Below are 12175 nucleotides of genomic sequence, written 5' to 3' on the forward strand. Positions count from 1 at the left end.
TGCAGTTGATTCAAGTCACTGATGTAACTATGATCTAAACAACATTCCTCTTCCATATAGATATTGATTTTAAAAGAGGTACAATTATGAATATTTAAGGAGTTTCCTTATCTTTTAGGTTAACTGAACTCCTGCGAAGATGTCCTACCAGCAAAACCAGCAGCAGTGCCAGCCCCCTCCTAAGTGTCCCCCAAAGTGCCCACCCCAGTGCCCAGCCCCATGTCCCCCTCCAGTCTCTTCCTGCTGTGGCCCCAGCTCTGGGGCAGGGGCTGCTGCCTGGACCACCGCAGGCCCTTCTTCTCCACCGGCACCGGCACCAGAGCCCCGACTGCTGTGAGCTGAGCCCTCGGGGGCTCTGGCTGCTGACCTGACCCTAGAGGGGCTGCTGGGGAACGGAATGACTGAGAACCTGCTACGGCCAGATGCCCCCCTCCTCCCTCTCGTCTCCCAGGACACGGGCTGACAGGGACCCCAGAGACTCACAGGGCTTCCTGGGGAGAACCTTGTGTTTGGTTGGGCAGCCCAGAGGCTCAGCCCGGATATTAGTCTCCTTACCTCTCTTCTCCGTGTTGGAATAAAGCTCTGATCTCCCCCCTGCAAAACCTCTTGGTCCTTCTCCTCTTCTTCGTCATCTCCAACGTCCCCCAAAGTTCAGGGCCTCAGAAGGCTGCTGTTCATGATGCAGGGACAGGACCTGAGTGATTAGAAGGAAAAGCTGCTCTGAGGACTGATTCCCTCCAAGAGGGTCCCCTCCGGCCCCAGCAGCTTCGTCTTTCCACAGTAAGCTGTACACAGGTCCCTGTATTTTGTGTGTTCTGGAGGCTGAGAAGGGCTAGGAAGCACTGCTTTGTGGCGTGTTGCATGTCTAGGAAGAGGGACAGATCTCCATCCCACAGAACCTCCCTCCTGTTAGAACACACAGGTGGATAAAATGCTTGAAGTGGGGATGGAGACCCTCCCCTCCCCCACCAAACACAGTCGTGGTCACTGAGCTCCCTTCCAGGGAGGGGAGTCTGGTTCAGATTCAGCCTTTCCACTCACTGCATCTGAAACACGGTCCCTCTTCCCAGTGTTTGATCTGCTGCCTCAGGACCCGGTCCTGTCACCTGGAGGAGTGATGAGTGTGGGGATACTTATCAGAAAAAAACACTAATGTGAAACTGAGAAAATAAGAAAAAAAGGTGGACAGACTCTAGGGAGGAATGGGGCTCCCATCTTTCAATATGTGTCCTCTCAGCTCAGACTCCAGGGATATCAGGGCTGAGAAACACTTGCTCCAGGATGGTCAGGGGTCCAGGGTGTCCCAGGGAGAGGTGAGGGCCGCAGGGCACCTGGGGGAAGAACTAAGGCTCTTTAGAGTCAGGTAGGGCGTCTATGTGAGGATGGTAGACTCGGCAGACAGGTTCTGACCAGGGTGGGGCTCTACTTAAGAAGCTTGGTCCCCTCTTCACCTCACAGCTGCTGACCAGAAACAAGAGCCTTTGTCTGACTGCCCTGAGCCGCTGTCCTCACCCCTGTTCTAAATCACCCTCTGCCCTGAGTCACTTTCTTTTGTTTATGCTTTTCACTGTTTCTGCCAGTCTCCCTATTCATTTCCCAGTCCCTGGCCAGTAGTAATTTTGATCTTTTAAAAACGTGTTTATTGGCCATTTCTACAAAATTTATTATATTATTTAAAATTTTTCTTTTAAACTTTACAGAACTTGCTATATTAACCTTGATCTGTCTTTATTAAAATATTTAATGTATCAGATTTGATTGACTTTATAATATCTTTTGTTATAGAAACATTTTTAGTCTTTATGTAGTAAATTATGTCTTTGTTTTTATAGCTTCGAGGTTTCTTGAGCTGGCAAGAGGATTTCCCTTGTCCTTAGTGTTTACATGTCAGCAAACAAAGCGAAACAACTCTCTAACCACCCCACAAAAAAACAGTAAAAAAAAAAAATGAGCTCACCAAGCAGAGGACCTAGGTATTCGGTGGTAGGGGAGGCTTTACAGAAGGTGGAGCCCTGAATCTGCTTTCAGAGACTTCTGTCTTAAGTAAGAGCAACTCCCTGAGCCCTTCCTTTCTCCAGGGGTCTGAAATCTGGGCTCCTCGTACGCCTTTCACAGAAACAACTAGCCTTCCATACACAGGAGATTTCCCAATCTACTTTTTTTAGTTGCATCTTACCTTAGGTTTGGTATGTGTGCATGTGTGTTAGAAATTGTTTTACCACTACAGCAGAAACTCAAAATTATAGCAATGTAGAATAGAAAGCAGACTGTCTTCACTCGCACACCATGAAGTCAGAGGTAGGAGTCCCATGGCTGCTACGTGGTTCCAAGGAGTCATCAGAGAGGATGCCTTTCTATCTTATTTCATCGTCAGTGCTACTGTTTCCTGCAAGGCACTCTGATCTCAGGTGGCTGATGGTATTCTGAGCAGCAAGGCTGCATTTTAGGTGGGAAGAAGGGAAAAGTGTGGGTAAAGGTCTTCCTAGGTCATTACCCCTTTACTGAGCTTTTCTAAAGCCCAACAAGCCCTTGAATCCCATTGACTCCCTGCAGGAACAAGAGAGGTGGAGAAGTGTAGGTTTTTGTATCTGGACACTATGGACATCAGTGTAGAGATTCTGTAAGTTAGGGATGAAGGGGAGAGTAAGCAGTGGACACACAACCAGTATATCTGCGCATATTTTGACTTTCTAGGGAAGATGGCCGGGTACTTGGTATCTGGAAGTAGCGACACAGACTCTCCTGGGTGTGCTTCGTTGTATCTGGGAGAGTCACCCAGGCAGCCTTTAGCATAAACATTTAGGAACATCATACCCACCGTGGCACCTGCCTGGGCTCTGAGGTATACGCTGGGACAGGTCCAGGTGGAAAACTAACCAGGCAGGAAGGTTGGGAGTTTCCAGAACTGCAGCAGGGAGTCTGGGGTGCTGTGTGGAGACAGGCAGAAAAGCTGGCGTATCTGTGAGTGAGGGAGACTCAGGGTTACTTCTGTCTCCTCACCTCTCGTCCAGCAGCCACCCAGAGATGGACCGAGGACCAGGGTCTTGACTGGTGTCTCAGGCAGGGAGAGGGTGAAGCAGAACCTCAGAGCATCAGACTCTGGGAAGAGCTGTGCAAACACAATGCAAGTTTGGTTTTTATAAAAGCTCCATCCCTTCAAAAATATCTAGTAGGGGGTTACTATTATTATCCCCTCATTATTCTTTTTAAAAATATTAAAACTAGATTCACATAATTAGATTTCCATATTAAGTCAAATAATTTTGAAATACCAACATGCTCAGTACAATTTTGATTGGAGTTGCACAAAAAGTACAATTTGGTTTGGGAAGAACTGACTAAGTAATATTCATTCTTCCCTTCCAGAGAAAAAACATGCCTCTCTACTCAACTTTCATTGTACATCTGATTACGAAGCTTTGTAGTTTCATTCATATAAGCTCTTAAGCTGTTATTAAGGTGATTTTTATTAAGATGATTTTCTCAGCTTTATTGAGATATAATTGACATATAATTGTGTAAGTTTAAGGTGTACAATGTGATGATTTGATAATGTATATGATGTGAAATATCATAATAAGGTTAGTTGGCATATCCTTAACCTCACATAAGTACCATTTTTGTTTTTGTTATGAGAGAAAAAGCAATCCAAGAGATGCTCTAGATGCTGGAGTTTACAGACTAGTACTTAATATAACTTTAATAAATATGTTAAAGAAAACAGAGAAAAGGAGGATAAATCAGATGAAAAGGAGGAGAATTTCAACAGAGAACTGGAATCAATAAAAAATCAAGTGGATATTCTAGAACTAAAGAATGTAGCATCTGGAGTTAGAAGCTTACTGGATTGATCTAATAGCAGACTGGGAATGGCAGAAGACAGGATAAGTAAAGAAAGGTCAAAAGAAGATATACAAACCTATGCACACAGAGGAAAAATGCGGGGGGTGGGGGCAGAGTGAACAAGTCAAATGCATCATGCTTGAGAAGTCAATATGCATGTAACTGGAGTCCACAAGGAGAAGGGAGAATGAGACAGAGCAATCATTGAAGAAATAATGACCAAGAATTTTCAAAATCTGGTGAAAGACACAGAGGTTCAAAAATTTCAACAAACTTCAAGCATGATTCATATAAAGAAGTCCTCATCTAAGCAAATTATAGTGAAATTACAGAAAATCAAGGCATATGTATAATCTCAAAAGCAGCCAGAGTGGTAGAAACATATAATTTTCAAAGGAGTAATAATAAAAATTGTGGCTGACTTTTCAACAGAAATTATAGACCTCATATTATGATGGAATCACATCTTTAAAGTGCTAGGGAAAAGCATATTTATAATAGCTCAAAACTGGAAACCACCCAAATGTCTATCAACAGTTGAATGGTATGGTAAACAGAATAATGGCCCCCGAAGAATGTCAAAGTCCTAATCCCCAGAATGTGAATACTTTACATAACAGGGGATTTTGCAGATGTGATTAAATTAAGGACCTCAAGGTGGGAAGATTATGCTGGATTATTTATGCAGGCCCAATCTAAATTACATGGGTCCTTAAAATCAGAGAACCTTTTCTTTTTTTTTTTTTTAATTTATTTTATTTATTTATTTTTGGCTGCGTTGGGTCTGTTGCTGAGCGCGGGCTTTCTCTAGTTGCAGTGAGCGAGGGCTACTCTTGGTTGCGGTGCGCGGGCTTCTCATGACGGTGGCTTCTCTTGTTACGGAGCACGGGCCCTAGGCACGCAGGCTTCAGTAGTTGTGGCACGCGGGCTCAGTAGTTGTGGCTAGCGTGTTCTAGAGCACAGGCTCAGTAGTTGTGGTGCACAGGCTTGGTTGTTCTGCAGCATGCAGGATCTTTCCGGACCAGGGCTCGAACCCGCCTCTCCTGCATTAGAAGGTGGATTCTTAACCACTGCACCACCAGGGAAGCCCATCAGAGAACGTTTTCTGAGTCTATTCAGAGAAGGAGGTATGAATACAGAAGAATGGTCAGAAAGATGCAAAGTTGTTGGCTTTGAAGATGGAGGACGTAACCACGAACCAAGGAATACAGGCAGCCTCCAGAAGCTGGAAAAGGCAAAGAAACAGACCCTGCCCTAGAGCCTCCAGAAAGGAATGCAGCCCTTCCTAGACCTTGATTTTAGCCCACTGATATCTTTATTGGACTTCTAACCTACAGATCTGTAAGATAATAAATTTGTGTTGTTTTAAACCACTAAATTTGTGGTGATTTATTATAGCAGCATCAGAAAACTAATACAAATGGATTTAAATATATATAGGGTATAGTCATAAAACACATCTATAAAAAGAACAAACTCAACAATATAGATGAATCTCACAGATACAATGTTGAGTGAAAATAAGTAAGATACAAAACAGTATGTACTGTATGAGTCCATTTATTTCTATTTATGTGAAGTTCAAGAACAGGCAAGAGCAATCTGTGGTGATAGAGTTCAGAATAGTAGTTAGTCTTTGCACTAAATGAAAAGGAGCATGAGGCAGCTTTTTGAGGTGCTGAAAATGTTCTTTATCTTGATCTAGATGGTGACTACAGAGGTGCATACGTGTGTAACAATGCATTGAGTTCAACACTTATGGTTTATGTAATCTGCTAGTTAAAGTTATACCTCTCTATAAAAAAAATAATGGGGAAAGGCTAGAATACTCACTTGTTGACACAGTTAGTAATCCGTAGAGTAAAAAATATTTTTTAAACTTCTTTTGTTTTTAATTTGTTGGTTCTCCACTAGAGGGCACCCCTGCACAAGAGCAAGTCTTCATTTAGCGTTGCAGGGATGGCCACTGGCAGCCTGCCCCAGGCTGGCTTTACATACAGTTCACCTCCAACATTTCTCCCTCGTAGTCACTATGCCCTTTTAAACTATTTGTGGGAGGCACACATGTAGCCAGAAAATCATGCTAAAATGTGATAAGTGCTGTGACAAAATCTTTTTTTCAACTATTAGATAAGAGCAGATAAGGAATCTGGGTGGCCAGATCAAAGGATGAGCAATGTTTAGCAATACCTAAAATGCATGCAGTCTGTCTCTGTTTAAAAAGTCAAAGCCTTAACATCTGGAGATGTTGTGTGAATTTTGACCCCTAAAAGTCTTAAGAAGGGATGTTCTCGAGTTGCCAGCATCAATATTTAGTATAAAAAAATTTTAAAGTGTGATAACTCTTTGGAACTCTCCCACAAAAAGAGGGCCTTCTTCTTCCAGTTTTATAAACTCCACACAGCTCTACAAATCAAAGTGCAGTCTGTTCTCTATTTACGGTAGTCTGTTGCTATTCATTCATTCTTTCTTTCAACAGTTACTGAGCACCTTACCATGTCCCAGGCCCTGTCATCCAGAATCAGAGGTAAGGATGCTAATCCCCTCTCCTCAAGTAGTTCACACACTGGGGGAGACAGACACGATCACCACACAGTCTAAGGAATTAGCACGGGGGCCACACAGGACTGGGAGGTGGGGAGGTGGGATTAAAGGATGGTCTCTGGGAATAGGTGATTTTTGAAGTTGTGATAGTTTAACAGGAGATGAAGGACATCTTAGGTGTAGAAAATATTGTTTCTAACGCATACCAGCACAAGCCATGACAAAGGGACATTTAGCATGATGCTACCATAAAGGTACCAGATACACAGACTGCTTTGGGAAGACTGTAAAGGGAGGAATTAATTTGGTAGAGTCACATCTAGGAAGGTTTTGTGTGCCACTTCCAGGTTGACCTGGAAAAAATGAGTGAAGATTCACTTGGTGAAAAGGTGGTTTGCACAGGCAACCAGCAGGTGGCGCCCACACTTCTCCACAGCATGCAGATACAGCCTGGCCAGATGATCCCAAAAGTACACCACCCCCCCCCCCCAACCCCAGGAAGAGGCCAAATGCAGAAGATGCCTGCCTGGACCAACCCCATCCCCTCCCCCACCTAACACACACACACACACACACACACACAGACACACACACCATAGCATATACCTGAGCTAGTCTGTACCCACTACCCAGAGAAAGAAGAATCTGGGTAGGAAACAGCCATGGTGAACAAAGCCCATATTTGCTTTCATTTTACAGAAGAATGTAACTTCTGTGCTTTCTCTTTCAGGAAATAAAAGATCGATCGTCTACTGAATGCCATGAAAAGCGAACTAAAAACAGTCATGGATTTCAGAGTAGTTTGGAAGCTGGACATAAAACTAGGGGTACAAGGAAACAGCCTCGATGTGGAGAGAAGATGGACACTCAGAGCTTGAGACTCCCGAGGGCTCCTCTGCGACCCCTGAGCTTGCCCCACCCACACCTGGAGAGGCTGGCCTAGAACGTTGCATCTGCTACAGGCAGGGATGGCTCACCCACAAAAGAAAAACACATAAAGAAAGCAAAAGGGGGACCAGCGGGGAAGACTCTGCGCTCCCAATGCAGGCGGCCTGGTTTGATCCCTGGTCAGGGAACTAGATCCCGCATGCCACCACTAAGAGATCCTGTGTGCCGCAACTAAAGATCCCACGTGCCGCAACTAAGACCCGGCACGGCCAAATAAATAAATATATATTAAAAAAAAAAAAAAAAGAAGAAGGCAATAGGGTGTTGAGGAGACGACAGGGCTCTGGAGCCAGAACACCCGACTTGCTAGCCCTGTGACCATGGACAAGTCACCCACTATCACTGAGCCTCCACTTCTCAACTTATAAATGGGTTCATAACACCCGCCCAGAGGAGTTGGCAAGAAGTGCCTAATGATGCCCAGCATATAACAGCTACTCAATAAATGGTGATGTCTGGTCCCCATTACTCTCCTCCTCTCTCACTCCCTCCCAGCCACACAGGCCTCCTCGCTGTATCTTGCATGCGTCAGGCATACTCTCATCTCAGGGCATGTGCACTGGCTGTTTCTTCTGCCTGGAATGTTTCTTACCCATGATATCTCCTTGGCGCACTCCTTAAGCTCATTCAAGTACTGGTGCAAAAGTAGGCTTCTTAATAAAGTGGATCGGACCAGTCAGTCCATTTAAATTGCAACTCACTCCCCATCCTCACCACATGCACTCCCAATCCTCCTAATTCCACTCTATTTTAATAGCCATTATCACCTTCCAACATTTTATGTAATTTACTTATTTATTAGGTTTATTGTTTACTGTCTACCCCCCGCCCCCACTTTTATCTGTTCTGTTCACTGTTGTATCCTTAGTGCCAGTAACATGGACTGGGACATAGTAGAGGCTCAGTAAATACTTACTGGTTTCAGTGGGTATATATATAACTGATTCACTTTGCTGTACACATGAAACTAACACAACATTGTAAATCAATTATACTTCAATAAAAAAATTTTGTAACATCTTTATTGGAGTATAATTGCTTTACAATGGTGTGTTAGTTTCTGCTGTAAAACAAAAAATAAATGAATAAATGCATGAATGACCTTCCATCTCTGAGAATCAAGTCTCTTCATCTGTCAAACAGGGAGAGCTGGTGTTAAGAGGAAAGGTGGTCTCTTATAGAAAAGGACCAGGAGGAGGGGAAGCCCTACATCATGGCAGAGTGTTTTCCAAGAGGCTGTCAACGTCGCTCAGCAGGGAGGGATGAAGGGCTTCCCAGACACACATCTGGGCCCAATTTTCATGCCCTGTGCAGAGGGGCTCAAACTTGCTGCACTTTGGCTCTGGGGAGGAGCGTCAAAGTGTAGGAGCGTAAGCAGGGCTCTGTGTCTTTGGAGGTTGGCACTAATTGCCCCCTACTATACTCTGGGGACTCAGAAATCAATAGAGGTTGTTCCTTGCCCTGGAGGTGCCCACAGTCAACTTTTGTCTTTTGGAAAGGGGCAAACCTGGATTTAATCTCAGCTCCTCCACCATTGAGTTATGATGTTGGACACATCACATAATTTCTCTGAACCTGAGTTTACTCCTCTGTCAAACAGGATAATAATGGTCACTGCTCGAGGGTATTTTGAGTGCCCAGCACACTGCTTACACATAGTGTGCATTTGACAAAAACTATTTCCCTTCCACTTCCATCTTGAGCTCCATTTTCCTGAGACATAGCAGTGCAATTCATAACTTTCCCTGAAGAGGGCGCCAGAGCACCAAGGCATCCTAGATTCCCCAGCTCCTCCCGGCAGCCCAGGGCAGCTGTGGGCAAGGTAAGCCAGCCAAGGTTCTCTGGGGCCCCAGACCTGGGGCTCCTCTCTCTCCATGCACTCTACCCAAACCTTCCTCCTGGGCCAACCTGCTGCCCACAGGCTGCCCATCAGCTCCCCCGTCCCAGGCTCTGTCTAATCAACATGCCAACGCTCTTTTCAGTCACTTGATATAACCTCTGTCCTGGGTAAGTAACAAATTGGTTTGATAAAACCAATTTTGCTGGGAAGTTGCTAGATAATACCCGCTCCTCCCAGGTAACGTATGTGGATTTTAACAGGGGCTTCTGAACACGTATTTGGGAACAAGTGGGCATTCCGGATGCTAAAATCAAGTGTGGCTCATTTAGACAGACCTGCATGTCATGGGGAATACTGAGGATTTAGTACTTACTCTCAGTGAGCTTACAGTAGATTAAACAGATAAAATTGCTCATACTTAACCATTTTTACACCTACAAAACAATAATTTCATATGGTCAAATTAATGTTGCACCCCTTCACCTCTTCTCAATTTCACTACAAACCCTAGCTATTTATTTATTTGTTTGTTTATTTATTTATTTATTTAAATTTTCCCATTGCATTTCTGCCCTCAGCTTCTGTTTTCATTCTCGTTCTATCCCCTCTTGGCCCTACAGTCTCAGGTTCTTGCTCCTTGCCATGGCCACACCTCGCCCTTGTGAGGCATCTCCCAGGTGTGGCAGCTGCTATGATGGGCGTGGCCCCCACTGGTGTCTCCAGAGCACAGACACCTCGGGCACATCAGGGCTTGGTCCAGCCGGGGGCTCCAGCTTCTCCCACACCAGGGTGTCCCACGAGCCCTCTCTCGGGCTCCCAGCAGACCTCCTTGCCCTCGCAGACCCTGGAATACGAGTCCCACAGAATAATTATCTTAACCCCTCTGAGTTAAATTGTCCTCAACTGTAAAATGTAAAAGGATAATGCCCACCATGCAAGGTTGTCATGAGGCACCAATGGAGTAATGATTGTGAAAAACCTAGCACCAGGCCTGGCAGATGATGGTCACCGCAAGTTACAGTTCCCTCTCAGGACCCCATGCACCGTCTACAAAACTGAAGCCCCCAAAGCAACCTTACTGGTCCATCCATTTCCCTCCCGAAAATCCTGTTTATTGCTGCATCCCCACAGTTCACCATCTTGTCCGAAAGGACTGAGTCCTGCCCCACCAGCTTCTCCCATCCTGTCCCAGGACCCTGGGATCAGCCCTTCCACACAGCCAGAGTAGTGACTGCGATACCAGAGCCATAAAACAACATCAGTATTTCCACATGGATCCTGAGTAATAAGAATATCTCATATTCTATTTCAAAAGGGAACAGAGTTGCCATTAACTTCCGCTCTTTCTCCGCAGATGTTGATCCATCTGGGACAACTTCATGTGGCCTAACACACACACGTGTAACTGGAGTCCACTGGAGAATGGGGTGGAGTGGGACAAAATTTTTCCAAATTTGATTTTTAAAAAAACTGTACACCTGAGAATCCCAATGAACCCCAAGCATAAGAAACATGAAGAAAACTACACCAAGGCACGTCATAACCAAATTGCTTAAAATCAGGGATGAAGGGGGAAATAATCTTAAAAGTATATGGTGGGGGAGGTTGGTGGGAGGGGGGAATACATTACTTACAGAGGAAGAAAGAGAAGAGTGATAGCAGGCTTCTTGTCAGAAACAAGCCAAGCCAGAAGGCCACGGAACAAGATCTTTAAATTACTAAAAGAATAACTTTCAACCTACAACTTTATATCCAGTTTAAAAAAAAAAATTTTTTTTTCAAAAATAGATCTGTCTCCTAAGGCAAAAGAAATAAAAGCAAAAATATACAGATGCGACCTAATTAAATTTAAAATCGTTTGCAGAGCAAAGGAAATGTTAGACAAAATGAAAAGATAACCTAAAGAATGGGAGAAAAAAATTTAGAAGAATTAAGGAATTTTTAAGACGTTCAAAGGCTGAAAGAATCCATCACCAGCAAACCAGAAGTACAAGGAATGTTCAAGGAAGTCCTGCAGGCAGGAGAAAGGTGACGTCAGAGGGCATCTGAGAGACACAAAGGAGGGAAGAGCGCCTGCAATGGTAATCACGTGCGTCAATGTAAAAGCACTTTTTATTATTTAAGTCTCTTTTAAACGGTACAGTGGAATAGTGAATCTCTAAAAACATATCATGATGCCTGGGCAAGGCACCCAGCAGCGAGCCCAGGGCCACCCCTCCTGCGAGGCGCCGGGGAGCCGGGAGGCGGCGCCTTCAGCTCTTGGCCAGCAGGGGGAGCCAGTGGGCTTCAGAAAGGACGCCGCCACCCAGCCGGCCTGCCCTTCCCGATGACAAACTCCCTGGGCCAGGTAGGATAGGGCTCTCCAACAGCGACAGAGGTGCGATCCCTCAAGGATAAATTATAAAACGTGAATGGATGGGCCCTGATCCAGGCTTTCCCATTAATTTGCTGTGCAACTTCATTTGGGCTCCTGCCTTTCTGGGCCTCATCGGCTCCCTCACTGGTAAAGTGAAGAGTGAGACTAGCTGGTGTGTAAGGACCCTCCATTTCCCGCACTCTGTCATTCCTTTGTCCTGCCGAGGATGAGCCAGCCAGGCCCCTCTGCTTCTGCCCTGGTGGAGCTTCCCGTGGTGAAGACAGGCAGAGCCCTCCCCTCCAGAGAAGGTTTAAAGAGAGAAGGCTTTGAGAAATCAGAACCTTAAAATCAAGCTCAAGTATTCCCTGTGCCCGTCAGCCGCCTCCACTTCCCACGTGCAACCACAGGCAAAGCACTTAATATAATTCTTTCATTTAACTCAACATTCCAACCCCCAAAGCAAGGGAGATAGAAATAATTGTCCCACTTTTACACATGAAGAAACTGAGACCCAAAGATGTTAAGAGACTTGCTTAAAGTCAGACAGCTAATAAGAGGTGGGGCTGGCATTTGAGCCAAAGGCCATGCCCTGACAAGTGCTCCCCTGCAGGCCGCCGTGAGCTTTGCCCTGAGCCTCCTGAGAA

General features: G+C 45.1%; 1 protein-coding gene and 2 pseudogenes across 3 annotated transcripts in view; 1 reads left to right on the forward strand and 2 right to left on the reverse strand.

Annotated features, from left to right (window-relative positions):
* The window catches only part of LOC309607998 (late cornified envelope protein 2A-like), a 366173-nt pseudogene that overhangs the window by 72719 nt on the left and 281279 nt on the right, over positions 1–12175 (reverse strand). The gene's annotated exons all lie outside the window — the stretch shown is intronic.
* Positions 1–12175, reverse strand: part of LOC309607986 (uncharacterized protein) — a 104932-nt gene that overhangs the window by 1329 nt on the left and 91428 nt on the right. The window contains exons 4-5 of the mRNA XM_082347231.1: positions 2177–4954; positions 484–694 (exon numbers count right to left, since the gene is read on the reverse strand). Of these exons, the coding sequence (XP_082203357.1) occupies positions 4935–4954 (20 nt within the window). The 3' untranslated portion in view covers positions 484–694; positions 2177–4934. The remainder of the gene's footprint in view (positions 1–483; positions 695–2176; positions 4955–12175) is intronic.
* Positions 5–471, forward strand: LOC309608057 (late cornified envelope protein 2A-like; annotated as a pseudogene). Its single transcript has one exon. The product of its transcript is annotated as a late cornified envelope protein 2A-like (transcript).

Source organism: Balaenoptera borealis (assembly GCF_965194805.1).
Source record: "Balaenoptera borealis genome assembly, chromosome: 1".
NCBI lineage: Eukaryota > Metazoa > Chordata > Mammalia > Artiodactyla > Balaenopteridae > Balaenoptera > Balaenoptera borealis.